At 45.6% G+C, this 16,595-nt stretch overlaps 1 protein-coding gene across 7 annotated transcripts in view; it reads left to right on the forward strand.

Annotated features, from left to right (window-relative positions):
* The first annotated feature begins 3,869 nt into the window (after positions 1 to 3,869).
* The window catches only part of TFAP2B (transcription factor AP-2 beta), a 32,684-nt gene continuing 19,958 nt past the window's right edge, over positions 3,870 to 16,595 (forward strand). The window contains exons 1-4 of one of the 7 annotated variants that reach the window (XM_027127475.1): positions 3,870 to 4,215; positions 7,602 to 7,839; positions 11,013 to 11,039; positions 12,216 to 12,674. In XM_027127475.1, the coding sequence (XP_026983276.1) occupies positions 7,759 to 7,839; positions 11,013 to 11,039; positions 12,216 to 12,674 (567 nt within the window). In that variant the 5' untranslated portion in view covers positions 3,870 to 4,215; positions 7,602 to 7,758. The other 6 variants (XM_027127476.1, XM_027127473.1, XM_027127477.1 and 3 more) reach the window with 6 other exon arrangements.

Consider the following 16,595-nt stretch of genomic DNA (forward strand, 5'->3'; position numbering starts at 1 on the left):
CTGCCAATCTGTGGTTGTAACAGTAACTACAACATACTGACTGCTTTCCTTATGCTGGAGGTCATAAGCATTTCTTATGTATTATCTCATTTAATCATCATGAACAGGCCCATGCAATGATTATTGCTATGCACATGTTTCATATAATGAATGTGTCTCTTATATGGAAATATATTTCAAGTGTTTCTTTCTTTTTTTTTTTTAATTTTAATTTTTTGGCTGCATGGCATGCAGGATCTTCGTTCCCAGACCAGGGATTGAACCCACACCCCTTGCAGTGGAAACGTTGAGTCTTAACCACTGGACGGCAAGAGAAGTCCCTCAAGTGTCTCATACAGGAAAATTATGGGTCAGGGAGGTTAAGTAATTTTTTAATATCCAAGAGAGTAAGGAGTGGATCTGCAATCACTCATGTCTGTCCCACTCCAAAGCCCATGTCCTGAGTCAGAAGGCAGGCCGTCTCCACATACCATGGCATCACTCAGCTCAGACTGGGGAGCCAATGAGAAAGTTTTGAAATGTCTCCATGAGCTCCAGATACATTATGGGCCTGATACTCAGTCTAGTAAATCTATAGCAAAGGACATGAGGATACATGGAATGATCTCTTCTTCCTGAAGCCACACTGGTGCCTTGGGATATCCCCTCTTTCCCTCCCAGACTGCATGACTAACCACTTTGACAACCTAAACTATCATTTTTCTGAGGAAACAATAGCGTAATTCCCCACCTGTAACTTCTAGAGCCCCTCTTCTTCCCTCTTTCTGAAAAATGAAGTTTTTTTCCAGCCTCAGCTATTAGACATTGCTTCCCTTTTGCATGTGTTATCAAAGGTTACTGATCATAATTTCAAGATCAAAACATCAAACTCTTGACTATATTAAGATGTCACTCATCTAGACTTGACGCTTCATCTCTTTCAAAGCGTTAGTTAGGTACTAACTATTAAAATGATAGCCTCTTCCCTCAAGCTGTATTCTTTTTTTTTTTTACATCCTTATTGGAGTATAACTGCTTTACAATGGTGTGTTAGTTTCTGCTGTATAACAAAGTGAATCAGCTGTACATATACATATATCCCCATATCCCCTCCCTCTTGCATCTCCCTCCCACCCTTCCTATCCCACCCCTCTAGGTCAAAAAGCACCGAGCTGATCTCCCTGTGCTATGCAGCTGCTTCCCACTAGCTATCTATTTTACATTTGGTAGTGTATATATGTCCATGCCACTCTCTCACTTCCTCCCAGCTTACCCTTCCCCCACAGCCCATGTCCTCAAGTCCATTCACTACATCTGCGTCTTTATTCCTGTCCTGCCCCTAGGTTCATTAGAACCTTTTTTTTTTTCTTTTTTAGATTCCATCTATGTGTGTTAGCATACAGTATTTGTTTTTCTCTTTCTGACTTACTTCACTCTGTATGAAGTAATGTCCATCCACCTCACCACGAATAACTCAATTTCGTTTCTTTTTATGGCCGAGTTATATTCCATTGTATATATGTGCCACATCTTCTTTATCCATTCATCTGTCTATGGACACTTGGGTTGCTTCCATGTTCTGGTTATTGTAAATAGTGCCACAATGAACATTTTGGTACATGACTCTTTTTGAATTATAGTTTTCTCAGGGTATATGCCCAGTAGTGGGATTGCTGGGTTGTATGGTAGTTCTATTTTTAGTTTTTTAATATATTCTCCATACTGTTCTCCATAATGGCTGTATCAATTTACATTCCCACCAACAGTGCAAGAGAGTTCCCTTTTCTCCACACCCTCTCCAGCATTTATTGTTTGTAGATTTTTTGATGACGGCATTCTGACTGGTGTGAGATGATATCTCATCGTAGTTTTGATTTGCATTTCTCTAATGATTAGTGATGTTGAGCATCCTTTCATGTGTTTGTTGGCAGTCTGTATATCTTCTTCGGAGAAATGTCTATTTAGGTCTTCTGCCCATTTTTGGATTGGGTTGTTTGGTTTCTTGACATTGGGCTGCATGAGCTGCTCAAGCTGTATTCTTATCCTTCCTTTGTTTTCTTCTAAGATGATATTCCTAAAAATGTGTGTGTGTGTGTGTGTGTGTGTGTGCGTGTGATTAGTATTTATCAAAAGATCAGGGTCAGTTCTCTTAAACTCTGCCCTAGAGGGTCCCAGAGAGCTGAGATTTTGCTGCAACATGTTCAGACAGAAATACTTCCATTTTAAACTTTTCATTCATTACTATTTGCTGCTTTTAAAGCTCATTAAGTCTATTTCTAAGAAAAAAAAGCTTATATATCATCCAGTAAATTCGCCTCATTTTATAGATGAGAAAACTGAGACATGGAAAGGTCAAAGGACTTGCCCAAGATAACATAGCTGGTAAGTGAAAGAATCTTCTTATGTTAAAGAAATAAAGAGAGTCATAGAATACACATCATTCTCTATTTTTCTCAAAATGCATGAATGTGAGTTTTAGGAAGTAGTTCCAAAGTCATGCTAATTTCTCCTAAATGTTCCTTGTGCTTAAGAGACATTTCAGCTCTGATGTTATGCATCGTTATGTGTTTATTCATGCTTTAAAGGTTAGATTTCTGCCCTACATCTTTCCATGTCTTTATTTGCAAATTTTTCCTCTCCGATGTGTATTGGTCTATTGGTTGCATTTTGAAACCAAATTGTTTAGTGTTCTCACCCTTTGAGATTGCCCCTTCTTAAGTCAATAATATGGAAAATATCCAGAATGATGGAAATACCTGTCCTCCTGCATCGGTCACCCCAGGGAAAATGAGCACCTCTCACATTGTGTATGTGAAGTATCCATTGGTATTGGAAACAATTGTTCTCTGGCTGTTTGCACCATTTACTCCAAGCCCACCCCCCGCCCCCCGCCCCCATCTTCCATTCCTTAACCTCTTTATCTCCAGGAGATAGAAATTTGAAAACTGTCCCTTTGGCAACTTCACAGCCCCACAAGTAAACAGAAAAGCCTGAGGACTCAGAACATCTAAAATATGCAATAAAATTACTTCTCTTCCTCAAAGGTCAAGACCAAGTAGAAGTTTCCATAGTCACACTGCTTTTCATTCTCACAAGGGATTTCACTTTAAAAATTCACAACTGTGCCCTTGATTAAATATTGTGGTTAAAGTAAGAAATGCTATTTCCTTTTCAATGTTTGCCTCAATCTGTAAGATCACGAAGAGTCGTTCTGGAGATCATTCTACCCCCGTTTAATTTTTTTAAAATCCCCTTATGCAAACATTAGTCCCTCTTATTTTGTTGTCTCATACCCAGATCGCTGACACCTATGTGGTAGCAAAGCCCTATAAATCTAAGGGCAGGGGTTCGAATTGTAGTTTCACACATTCAACAGCAATTTTTCCAAATCGATGTTAAAAATACATAATCAAGATTCCCCCAAAATATGATCATGAGGAAGCTTCCAGATAGAAACACGGTAGAAAACTAGAGTTAGACTACCACAATGAAACGTGCTCCTGTCACAACTTATTAATCGACTTGGTGGACGATCGTGCTTCGTGAGGAGTAAGAGGTGGAGGTAGTATCTTGGTATGTCACAAGTCACTGCTCTCTCGTCTCTCTTCCTTTGCCTGTTTATGAATCCAGGACAAAAATAACTCTGGAAAAAAGTAATTGTCCAAAAATACTGTCTTCTTCATTTCGGAAGGAGGAAGGAAATAAGGAAGGGAGGGGGAGAGGGAGGAAGGAAAGAAGAAAGAAAGACAGTATCACAGCGCCGTGGGCAAACTGCTGAGCCTGTACAGAGTCGGGAGATCTAGGCTGGTGTTCCCACAGACACTTTCTAAACAGGAAATTATGCACGTCCCTAGCTGATGGAAGCCTTCACTTTCTTGACACGCAGCTCGTGTCTTGAGTTGATGAGGGGAAATTAAATTGTTTTACAAAGTGACAGTATGGAATAGATTCCTTTCATACTGTGTTGTTGTAACAAATTCTCACCTACATTCCCATCGTATAGCTCAGTACCCTGGCTATTAAATAGCTTACACGACCGCCCATAATGAGAGGGGTCGGGGTCCCGACTGTGACAATAATCCTAAGTCTTGGTGTTTACCATTTTATTATTTGTGTGTCTTAGGAAGACGGAAAAGGGAAATCCAGGCGGACCGTGTATTGTGTAAGAGAAAAGGCAGTCCATCAGGCAGCCGCAGAGGGAGAGAGCTCATGAAGCCTTAACTCACAGGTGCCAAGGTAAGGAATAGGGGGAGGAAGGAAGGAAGTCTGAGAACTTTAGACAATTCTTAATTAGATTTTTTAGAAGAAAGAAGAAGTGGGACAAGAGAGTGCTAACAGCTGACCTTGATTTAATATGATGATATTTTTCGGTGAAATTAAAAAAAAAAAAAAGTTAGAAACTTACTCGGAAAACCGCCAGCAGAGGGCTCCAAGCTAGGTGCATTCACCTCCATTAGTGGCTCCTACATTTATCGGAAAATAGTCCCTCTATCCGAGGCTGAGAAAAGGGGGGTATTACTAACGCGCCTGTCTACTATTATAAATATAAGTGAAATAAATATAAGTGAGAGGGGAAAATACGAATATAACTACTTGGGATGTCTCCAGTACGCTTCTATTTAGGCAAGCCTGTGTCACCCCTGAAAAAACAAAAACAAAACAAAAAAATGGGCATAGGACAAGACGAAGTGGAAAATGAAATGATGATGAAAATACATATTTTGCTCGTTTATCTTCCCTTCAAAATCAGAGGGGTTTTTGCCTTTGCCTTTATTTTGTTTTGCATTTATTGAGTCCTTGCGGAAATCTTTCCTTACCTCACGTTGATTGGAAGGTTAAAGCGAAATGCAACAGAAAGTTAAGAGCGAGAGAAGCTGGCTCAAGTTAGGAAATTTTTCTTAGTAAAGAATGAGATTTTATTTGTACATTTTTTGAGGCACTTGAACTTTATAGATGCTTAAACACTTATTTCTAAAATTAGTAGATATGATAAAAATTGAGCTTTTAAAATGCTCTTAAGCAATAAAAGGTTTTCAAGAACTGGAAGAAATCGCTGGAGAAGAAAAAAAAAATCGAGCGGCCGTGCAGGATTTGCTTACACAAAATCCCGACAGAGGGCGCTGTTGCCCGTTCAATGACTTACGGAAGGTTCCCTAAGAAAAATTTCCCTTGCCATTTCTAGGATTTTTTGAACAAGGCCCACGTTGAAAAATTGACTCGGACTTTAATTGTACTTATGTATTTCTTTGAGTAGCTCTTTATATGTGTGTATATTTTTAAATTTATGCTTCATTCTTAATAAACCAGATTTCAGTTTTTCTGAAGAGTTTACATAAATGTTAACCAAATATTTCCAGACGTTTCTAATTTTAAAAATATCTATTTCACCATAAAATAAAATTACATATGAAAATTTGAAATTATATCTATGTGTATATGGCTATATAAATAGTTACACTAAAAACATATATTTTTAAGTAGTTTTTTTAATATAAAAGTATCCCTCTGAGGTTTTCTTTTAGTTTCAAGTTTTAGAGTTTATTTATTATAGACTAAGCAATGATATACCAAAAAGAGATGAAAAAGGTGTTAAAAGCATTCAGAGGAAAAAAAATTAAGATTTTTTCCAAGCGCTTTTTATTTGGGTTGGAATGATCTTTAGGTAAAAAAGATAAAGGAGTTATTGGTTTGAAAAGGAAAAGACAGTTATTCCCATTAATAAATTTCTGTCTAGAGAATCTGAGTTTCCAAGTCTATAATATTTATCTTGCAAAATATTGATCTGGGACTGATTTTAGTTCTGGAAAGGGAGGGTAAAAGCCGTTTCAAATCCCACCACACAACAAAATTAGGAAGAATGCCTCCCCATGTCCAGACTAGCTCTGGGAGCAAAGAAGGAAATCTTCGCTCAAGCTCCTAGTGGAAAATCTGTACAGATTTTGTATACTTTAAGCTGTTAATGTTTAACGTAGAGGAAAGGAGAAAGGAAGGAAAAAGGAAGGAAGGAAGGGAGTCAGGGAGGGAGGGAGGGAGGAAGGAAAACGGGATGGAGGAAAAAGGAAGGAGGGAAAGGGAGGGAGGGAAAGGCAAAACATAAAAATTAAACAGGAAATGAAGAAAGGGTTTATTTCTGAAGTTCCTTCTGAAGCATCTTCTTCGAGTTCCTTTCATTTGGCTTATCTTTGAAAAAATTAAATTAAAAATCTGCAGAATTTTTCATTCTGCACGATATGAAGCATCTCCCTGGTTTTTATCGAATCGATATCCACCGTGGTTGGCCGGAGCCCTCTCTTCTGAGCGCACAGCAGCGCTCAGCAGTCCTGAGATTTACAGACAATCGCCCTTTGCAGATTCACTCTTATCAGGTTTAATAACTTCCACCCCAAATTGCCCTGGTCCCTCCTCATTCCCTCCTGTCATTTATTTTCTGCCCCAGGGGCAGAGAGCCTTCACTGGACTTCCCTTCTGGCTGTGGGAATCCTTCCGCACCCTGGAAGGAAGTAGAAAAAAGGGGGGGGGGGGGGGGAAAAGGGGCCAGTGAGGCAAGTATTCACTTTATGATGAAATTCGGAAACCCTGTGCCTTAAAGGGTGCCCATTTTCGAAGTTTGGTTAACTTTGTTCTTGTTGATGTTTATGTTTTCCTTTTCTTGGGGGGATAAAAAAGCTATACAAATCACCTTACCAAGAAAAAATACACTCAAAACAAACAAAACCCCACACACCCTATAGTATTTTTCAATATCTCCTTGAAAAACATTCTGCTTAAACCTTCCAGAGGTTCAGGTGACCATTTCTTGACTCTCCATGATTAAAATCACTTAAAAGTTATAGACAGCAGATGCAGATATAAAATGTCCCATGTCTCTGCAAAGAAGGCTTGAAATTAATATTGTGTTATTGTGCATGTATGTTGCTCCCTACATCTGAAAAAAGAAAGAAAAGAAAAAAACCTTCATAAAATGGAGACTTCAGCCAAGAAAAGAATGGCACATGAAATCCACTGAAAATACAGACAAACAACCCTTAAACGATAAGCAGTACAGACTGAGGTGCTTCATACAGTATTTAAGGTTTCAAATTTGTTGGGCAGAATGACCGGAAAATATGAGAAATGGTCACTGTGGTGAGCCGGGTTTTTTGTTCTACAGTGACTAAGGTACAGTGAAAAAAAAGAAAAAGTTGTGTAGCCATCAACACAGAGAGATCACCCTTAAAATCCCCAAATCCAGCTTTCAAAACCCTCCTGCTGAACAAACAAGAAGAGGAGCTTTTGTGTTTAAAAATCTCAGTAATGGTCCCCTTTAAAAATCTACATAGAAAATGGGGGACTGTTGGCACCCTGGTTTCTCCTTATGAACTGTAAAGACTTTAGTCAGTGGCTACAATGATTCATCATTTTCAATATAGAGGTTTTTAAATGTCTATATTTATATTAATCACACTGACCGACTCTCTCTCCTTTAAATGCATGTTCAGAGTCTGTAGGCTCTGTGTGACCCAGGGGTGCTTATATAACTAAATGTGGGTGTCTGGGTATAAATACGTGTTTATGATTTTTATAATATATATGTCTGTGGGTTGCATCTAACTCCTGTGTGTGTAATAATGTTTTTCTCTCAGCTGAGGCTTACTTCTCCAGCCTATTGTTTGAGACAACAGATATAAGTTGCGATGGGAGAGGAGCGTCGGATTTGGTGTGTATCCCCCATTTCCAATTATAGATGGATCATTACAGACAGCGGAGTCCTGAGAAGCCAGACATCTGCTCCTCACATGAATGCACTCACCTCCTAGAGACCCGGCTGCCATCATGCTCTGGAAGCTCGTGGAGAATGTCAAGTACGAAGATATCTATGAGGTGAGCCGACACCCCCGGTTGCATCTTAGAGCTTTGCAGATAGAGAATTTGAGCTTCTTGACACCCCCAACTCATCTATATTTTTAAGCTATTTGCTCGTAGGTTTCCGGTCGGTTTTCTCAGCTTTCTCCAACTTTTGGAAAAGCTGGCTTGGGGAAACTTCGCTATTCTGAAAAAGGACTTTAAGATGGAAATCTGACTACTTTAACTTAGCGGATTTCTCTTTTTTTTGTTATTTTATTTTTCTTTCTTCGTCGCCCCCCCCCCCTTTAGGATCTGATGGGGAACAGTGGTGCTAGTGAATGTGGGCAGAGAAAATAGAGACTGATAAAGGCAGAGGCTCTCCACGTTTTGAGTGTGGGAGAGAATTAGGTTTTCAAGACTACTTCGTAACAGATTCGAGCTTTTAATTTTTATTTTCAATAACATTTTTGAAATCGATAACCAACGGATCCCAGTAGAGGACGAAAATATAGAAGGAGGGAGGTCGACGGATAGACGGACAGATGGATAGATGGATGCAGAGACAGCACAAGCCAAGGAGCCGTAGCCGACAATTTTTTAATTTTCTTTTTTTCTCGTGTTTTGCTTCTTTGAGAGTCGGGGCGTCCAAACCACCCCATGTCTTGGCATTTTTAACGAAAATTTCTGCCCGGGTTGAGTGCGCACCATTCTTTACCGCTGAGGCCAGGGAGACTCGGGTGGAGATGCTGCCCGAAGCCAGGCGGGAGCCTGCCTCCCCGCGGGCGGGGCGCCCCGGCCGTGCGCTCGGGTCTCGGGCGCCGACGGAGCGGCGGGGCGGCGGGGCTGCGCGTGGGCCGGGCTGCCGGGCGGAGAGGGGACGGCGGCCCAGGACCGCGGAACTTCGCTCCGAGCTCACCAGCCTGGGAGTCCCCGAATTAGGCGTGAGGGGAAGCGGGGAAGCGAAGATTCCGAGGAGACGTCGAGGGAGGGAAGCGGGAAAGAAAAACTTGGCGGAAGGCGAAGAGAAAGGGGCAGAGGAGTAAGGGACGGGGAAGGTAGAAGCTGGCGAGCGGGCAGTAGTCGGAGGTCGGAAGGAGGGGAAGTCGGAGAGGGGAGGGAGGACGAGAAGCCAAGTCTCGGGCGATCGGCGCGGGAAGCGCTCGGTCGGACGAGGCGGTCGCGATGGGACGCAAAGAGGATCCCCAGCCCGCGGGGGACACGCCATCCCGCCGGCTCCGGGAGGACTCCTGAAAGCCGGGCGGGGAGTCGCCTTGCGGACGCTAGAAACGGGCTCCTCCCGACGCCGCCGGCCCAGCCCCGCGACCCAGACTGCGGCTCCGCGGAGCCCGCGCGCGCCCCGCCGCTGCCCGGTTGCGTTTCGCAAGCAGCGCCCGGCGCCCGCGCCTGGAGCCTCCCAGCTCTGCCCAGCCCCGAATCCTGATTTTGGGGTGTGTGTGCGTGTGCGTGTGCGTGTGTGTGTGTGTGGGAGAGAGAGAGAGAGAGAGAGAGAGAGAGAGAGAGAGAGAGAGAGAGAGAGAGAGAGAGGAGATTCGTCTTTCTGCGGAATGATGATTGGGGCTTTCCTTTCCTCTTTGTGGTTGTGTATTGACTGTAACGAAGAGCCGCGCCTCCGCCTGGTGGGGTTTGTTTCTGTTCGGCCTCCTCTTCCTTCTTTAACAGGCGGGATAATGCTCTAGTCGAAGGAGCTCGAACTGTCCTAAAGAATGTGAGCGCCCGAAGTGGGCTTGGCACGGGCGGGGAAGGGGCCACGGTGTAAATAGCTCAGGGTATACAGAGAGGGACTTCACTGGGTTCCGAAAAGTAAGCAGGATAAAACTCGTTCTAAGAGTCTGGAAGGTAGACTGGCTAAATGGGAAAGGAGGGAGGGAGAGAAGAAAGCAGGGAGGGAGGGAGGGAGGAAGAGGGAGGGGTGGAGTGGAAGAGGGAAAGAGGGCAGAATAAAGGGGGAGGGAGAGAGAAGAGTCACACACACACACACAGAGAGAGAGAGAGAGAGAGAGAGAGAGAGAGAGAGAGAGAGAGAGAAAATACTGCAGGTATTCCTATCTGCCTAATTTTTCTGCTCAAAAAATATAGGAGAACCCGCAGCCCGGTGGAAGGAGCCTATTTAAGTCGGGAGAAAGGTTGAACTTTAACAGAAATGGCAGTTAGGCCAGTTGAACGGGTTCCTGAAACATCCAAAAAGGTTTTCTGTTGCCCCTGGCTTTGCCTGGAAAGGATAAGTTTAGTGTACTTGAAGATTGATTGCATATATTTTAAATTGAAGTAAAAAAAAATCACAGACTGCAGGAGCACTAAAGAGGGAAAGGCTGCACGAGGGATGGAAAGCCCCCATCTCGCCCCTATCCTTTAATAAATAAGCATAATCTCCAGTATGCGTGAAAGTCTGCAAACGTCACTGTAAACAACCGGGCCCACCGGTTTACTTTGCTCTCCCCTCCAAAGGAGGAGGCAACGCCTTTTTATTTTGTTTTTTAATCTGCACAGGAAGCACCTAGGGCGATCCATTCTTCCCAGTAGGAAAGTCCCTCTCCAGGAACCAGGACACCTACGTTCTGCACAAGCCCCCAGCGATGCTCTCTCCCTCACCGCCTGGTCCAGGGGAGCAGGGGCTGCTTTACGCGCGTCCCCGGCTCAGTTAATTGAAGTTCTGCCTCTTTCCTGCTAAACTTTTTCCCCGGTCTGCCTTCGCCAGCCCCCTCGTCTGATTACATCTAGTAATTCTCCACTGAATGAACGTCATTTACAATAGTAGGGAGCTCTGCGCCCGCTGCTGCTTCACGCTCCATTTGTCCTCCATTCTCCCTTTAAAGTACTCGTGTAATATTAATAGTCATGAATATCAATTATTATGAGGAGGTGTAGGCAAGCGGAGGGAGGAAGGGGCGGCCGAGCAGTCTGAGCCCAGCTTCGGGCGGAAGAGGACTGCTTCTGGAGCCCCGCAGAACCGCAGAAGAAAAAAGCCAAAAAAACAGCAAGAGACCGATGAACAGCTCTGTGTGTGTGTGACAGGCGACGCCAATCTCGTTTGGTGGGGGGGTAAATTTTTTTTTTTTTTTTTTTGATGGCTTGTCCTGGAAACACCTCAAGCTCGGCTCCTGTGTCCAGCTCGTTTCTCTGCTGGACTCCTTGATTTTTTTTTTAAATCATTGTTTGATTTTGAGCAGTAACCAGGCTTTTTTTTCCAGATGTTAGTGCACACCTATTCGTCCATGGTGAGTCCGGATTCACGTTGTACCAGAATTGCATGCTCCCTCCTCTTACTGTCTCTCTGTCTCTGTCTCTTGCGTGTGCGTCTCACTCTCTCGTCTCTGTCTTCCTTCGAGCGCCTTTGGCTTGGTAATTTAGCACCATAATTGGACGAGGCTGCAGCTGCTTCTCTGCATTGTGTGTTCGTCTGAGCTCCATGAGTCAACTGGGGAGAGGGGGGAGGCCGAACAGAAAAACTTTTTGCCATTGCAGTTTGGAAATTTAGGTTATTATTTCTCCAAAAAGAACCATGGGGACTTTACCATGGCATTTCCACAGAGGAGAGGGAGAAACTCTCTCTCTCACACACACACACACACACACACACACACACACACACACCTCCCCCCTCCCTTTTCACTGAGTTTAACACTCCCCTTAGGCCCCACGCTAAGTTGTCGGGGCCTTTTTTTTTTTTTCCCCCCCCCCCCCCCCAATCCCAGGTCCTTCATCTTCACTCCCTGGAGTAGGACAGCAATAGATATATTTAGAAAAGCAACCTTAGAAAAACTCCTGTGAACCACAGTTCAACTTTAACAGGGACTCAGGATATGATTTTGAATGAGATCCATTTCAATCAAACACTACATAAATTATTTAATTCCTCTTGGGGAGGGAGGGGGGACTGGAAACTCAGATCAGGCAGATTCCTGGGTCTCCTGGAACGACCAAGTCGTGTGGGGAGCTCCTGGTCAGCCGGCTGGGTTAGGAAGAGTATCAGCAAAGCCAATAGTATGAAGTTTTATTTGTCATGCTTTGGGCCTCTGGAAGAGTTAGGAAAAAATAGTTTAAAACACCCAGAAAAGCAAATACCCTATGTCAGACTCCTGTATTTTTCATTAGGGAATTGAGAATCTCCCCCCATACACACTGTTACTTTACCCTCACCCCTTTTGCCGGCTTTGCACCCCAACAGAGGGCTTAGATGTTGGTTAAGTGGGTGATTCTCCCCCTTTTCCCCCAAAGCCTCGCATTTGGAATTGCTGAAATCATGTACCCTCTGAGTCAGCTTGGGAGTCTGTTTCAGACTCTTGCGTCCCCTGTCTCGGGAAGAAGAAGATGCCGTAGGTGGGCTTCTCCATTTGTCGATTGTATTTTTTCCTCCCCTTCTCTCTCTCTCTCTTTCTCCTCTCCGCTCCCAGGACCGGCACGATGGCGTCCCGAGTCACAGCTCACGGCTCTCCCAGCTGGGCTCGGTGTCCCAAGGACCTTACTCCAGCGCTCCGCCGCTGTCCCACACGCCGTCGTCAGATTTCCAGCCACCCTACTTCCCGCCCCCCTACCAGCCGCTCCCCTACCACCAGAGCCAGGACCCCTACTCCCACGTCAACGACCCCTACTCCCTGAACCCCCTGCACCAGCCCCAGCAGCACCCCTGGGGGCAACGACAGCGGCAAGAAGTGGGTTCAGAAGCCGGCTCTCTCCTGCCCCAGCCTCGGGCCGCCCTGCCCCAGCTCTCGGGCCTCGACCCCCGGAGGGACTACCACTCGGTCCGCCGGCCGGACGTGCTCCTGCACTCAGCACACCACGGCCTGGATGCGGGCATGGGTGACAGCCTCTCGCTGCATGGTCTCGGCCACCCTGGGATGGAAGATGTCCAGGTAACGGCACACAAACAAACACACAGTAAACAAATAACAAATGCCCCGGGTGGGGGGGACAGGCGGGGAGGGACAGCTGTGTCTCCTTTGGGGGAGGTAGTTTTCATCTTTAGAACAGCACCAGCTGGACACCACGTACGTAACTGTGTGTATACGTGTATGGCTCTCTAGTGGCGATTTCTGGAGGTCTGATGAGGAAAGCCAGAAGCACTAGAAATGAAAGAATGAAGAAGAAAAATATATGTGTGTTTGGCTAGTTTAGGATCATCAGAATCAAGGCTAGATGTTTTTGTCTTGCCTTAGCTGTGCGACTCCTTCCTGTTCTCTTGCGCTTCGTGCGAGCAAGCTGGGTGCCCTCCCCAACCCACCCGCTCTGCATGCCCAGTAGTGGGCCTTGGCCCCCTGACAGGGCAGGTGGAGTCCTGACTGCCTGAAGCTACAGCATGGAGGTGCAGGGACCTCTATAGAGGTTCTTGCTGGATTTGCAAAGACTTTGTTAAGCGTGACAATGCACAGTGGAAGAAAAACGTGTGCTATTTTGTCCAAGCCAGGTCTTACTTTGAATGTCCCATGAGCTGTTGAACCCTTTTCCAAGATAACTGAGTTCCAGGGTCATTATCTGAGAAATTGAAGATTTGTGAGGAGAGACCCAGAAAGTCATAATTCTGTTTGGGAATTCATGAGGACACATATGATTTTGGAGATTCTTTTCCCCCTGTGGACCATTAAACGACTGTGGAGCAATGTTCTCCACATCCCTCTCCAGTCCTCCTTTCCACTAATACCCTCTCCCCAGTGTCACCACCCCAGTTGAAGAGACATCATATGTTTGTTTCTTAAAAGGCTCCAAACACTCCCCCACCCACTCACTATCCCATCTTCAATCTACACAATGGAGCCTGATTTGGTGGAGAATACTTGGTTAAACTAAACAAAGAAACATCAAAGAAATGATTTATAAAAACTCTCTGGGTGATTCTGAGCAGGTCTCCTTTTCCTCCCTAATTTAAATAGTCTCCAGAAAAGATAAATATGGTTGAAAGGTATTCAATGGATCCTTCGGTCTCATTGGCATGGTTGTATATATTATGCATCATTATGGACATACCTCTGAAGAAAAGGAAAACAATATGGGAAAGGGAAAGGGTGCATGAGTCCTTCCTCTTTACCTTGCTGAAGAAAATGTATTTTGAACAGTTAAAATGTGGGGACAGAATTAAATGCTGTCTGTGTGTAGTCTATGATGGCTTACTGCTTTAAAGGAAATTCAGTTATTTAATATTTCCAAAAATGACAGCATCACCTGAGTTGTGGCTGGATTTACCCATAGTCATAAGAATGGTAGTTTTGTTGATTTAGCCGAGCTTAACTGTCCCTGTCTGGAGATAATGCTCATTTCAGAATATCATATGAGAAAGGAAATATTTAATCGTGTTTTTTTTTAATGCATTGGGGTAATATATGTCTGGGGGGAAAAGTTTTTAAATTAACCTTTCTGGGTACGGTTCAAAGTGCTAGATAATGAAAGTGGATCAACTCATCAGCATTGCTGTTGGCAATGCTGCACTGGCCGTGTCACCACACTCGGCAGGCCTAGTGGTTTAGGCGACGGAACCCAAGGATTGCGCCCAAAGAGGGAACAGATTTCTTTGGTTTTAGTTTTTTGTTTTTTGAAAGAGAGAATTGTGAGAGGTTTGGAGTGTTCGGTCAAATGCAAGGGACCAGAGGAAAACAGGGCCAGGTCGGTGTGCATTAGGGAGAGCACCCTTGTCCGAGTTGTGGCCGGAGCTTAGATCCGGGAGGTGGACAGAGCCCAGAGCAGAGACGGCACAGGCCCAGGGCCCTCGCTGCTCCCCGCCCACCCCACCTCTCCCCGTTCCTCCCCAGATGCATCCCAGCAGGTCGCCTGGCGAGGTGGGGAGGCCCGCGGGACTTTCTCGGGTCGACCCTCACTGCAAGGGGTCGCGGGGGATACACTCTGCGCCCGTCCCAGGAGGGGAACTACAGGGGCTGGGGCGATCTCTGTCTCCGCCGTGATGACAGGCGTCCTGAGGCCGGGGTGTGGTTGACGTGACACGGGGCAGGTGACAAAGAAAGACAGGGGAAGAGATGGACCTAGGACCAGACCCTCGAATCCAGAGGCTCTGCCTCCTCCGTCCAGTCCCGGAGGGTCCACTTCTGACTTAGGAATCTGGAACGCGGTGGGGGACGGCGGCTGAAGTTGCAGGAGCTGATGGCGGTTTCGGCGTTTCGCGTTTCCTGCAGCTACGGGACGCGTGGGCTGCGCCCCACCTGTCTGTAAAAGGGACCAGGGGTGCCTCAGCCTGGACCCCAGTCACTCGTTCCATCTCAAGGGCCTGTTGTGTGTGCTGGATCCTCCTCCCCCATCCAGCCGCGGATCAGGCAGATCCCAGGGCGCCGCCAGGCCGGGGGCCCTCACACCCAGCGGTGCTCACCTGGCCTAGGGCTGGGGGGAGATGTTGTGTGACCCAGACACACGCGCGGGGCCACCGCCCCGACCGTGAGAGAAGCAAATGAGGAGAGCTAATTAACCAAATGCTTCTAATAATTTTTTAAATGAAACTATAAAACCCTGTCAATTTCTATTTCAATTTACTCACAGGGGCTATTAAGCCAGCAAATCGCTGCTTGGGTTCTGGGTATGCTACATTCTACCCATTGTGTGTGTGTGTGTGTGTGTGAGCGCGCACGTGGGGAGGGGCGGCTGTGTTTAAAAGTCAGAAAAACAGCATCAGAAAGAAAGAGAGCGTGAGGTGACAGCTAGTTTGGAGCTTGTTTAGTTGCTGTGAACACCTCTTTCCTTCTTCCGATCTTTGCTCTCTAACCTCTCATCACCTTTACTACCTAAGTGTAAACATATAAGGATGTTAAGTCAAAGCCCTTACACACACACACACACACACACACACACACACACACTCAAACACACCCTAGTGTCTTAAAGCAACCCCTGGTATCACTTTTAACTAAAGAAGTCTAGTAATTACGAGTCGGAGTCGTTTTTCTGAGCTTCCGCACGCAGTCCTAATTAAATCTTTACGATCCTCCCTGTGACGATTAAGCGCCAGCATGCTGCGTGAATATCCTGTACAAAAACCCAGCAGGCGTCCGTAATTAGATAGAAAATCAGACAAGAGCCTTCTCATTAACTACCACAACTACCCCACGTCGCTGATGAGGCGTATATACATATTTACGTACCGACGTGAGGGTGAGGTGTGGGCGCTCACGGTCCGGGGCCTGTGAGATCGCGGGTCTGCCCACCCACAGACACAGGCGAATATTTCTGTTCTGCGTGGACACGTCGCCACTGTAGACACGTGAGCACAAAAGGCGTGAATCATGTGTGTGCGCGCCCGTGTGCATGGTGGGGTCTGCTGGGAGTTCCGAACAAGTTACATGAAGCATTTTTCTTTTTTTTTAAAGCTTTGTACTATTTCTTAAGTTGGAGATGGCATGTTGCAATATGGAAAATGGTCCTTACGGAGAATAACAATTTCCCCCATCTTTCTGAGAACAGAAGAGTGGCTACGAAAAACGAAAAGAAACAAATGAACATGACCCCTCCATGATTAGATCGTCTCGTTTCTAATGTGCTGCTTGTTTGGGGTACACAGTCTCTTCCTTGTGATGAACACACGCCCTGTCTGGGGACGCAGCTTGAGTGGGTGGGAAGTGCTGTCTAAACACAACCCCCCTTACAAGCCCTTTGCTTTTTACTCCTTTGTAGAGTGGGTGACAGATTAGTCCAAACGTAGGTGCCTAAGGATCAAGGAAAGCAGCTGTACGTGGCAGAAAGGCCTAGCATTGATTTTCTCTTGGGAGTAGGGGGAGGGAATCTACTGCCTTTGGATGCCCTGGGATGCATGGCTAGAACCCTGTTCTGGTGCACCCTGACAG

This window comes from Aethalodelphis obliquidens, unplaced genomic scaffold (assembly GCF_003676395.1).
Source record: "Aethalodelphis obliquidens isolate GAN/ISIS:26980383/991018 unplaced genomic scaffold, ASM367639v1 scaffold31, whole genome shotgun sequence".
In the NCBI taxonomy this organism is placed as follows: domain Eukaryota; kingdom Metazoa; phylum Chordata; class Mammalia; order Artiodactyla; family Delphinidae; genus Aethalodelphis; species Aethalodelphis obliquidens.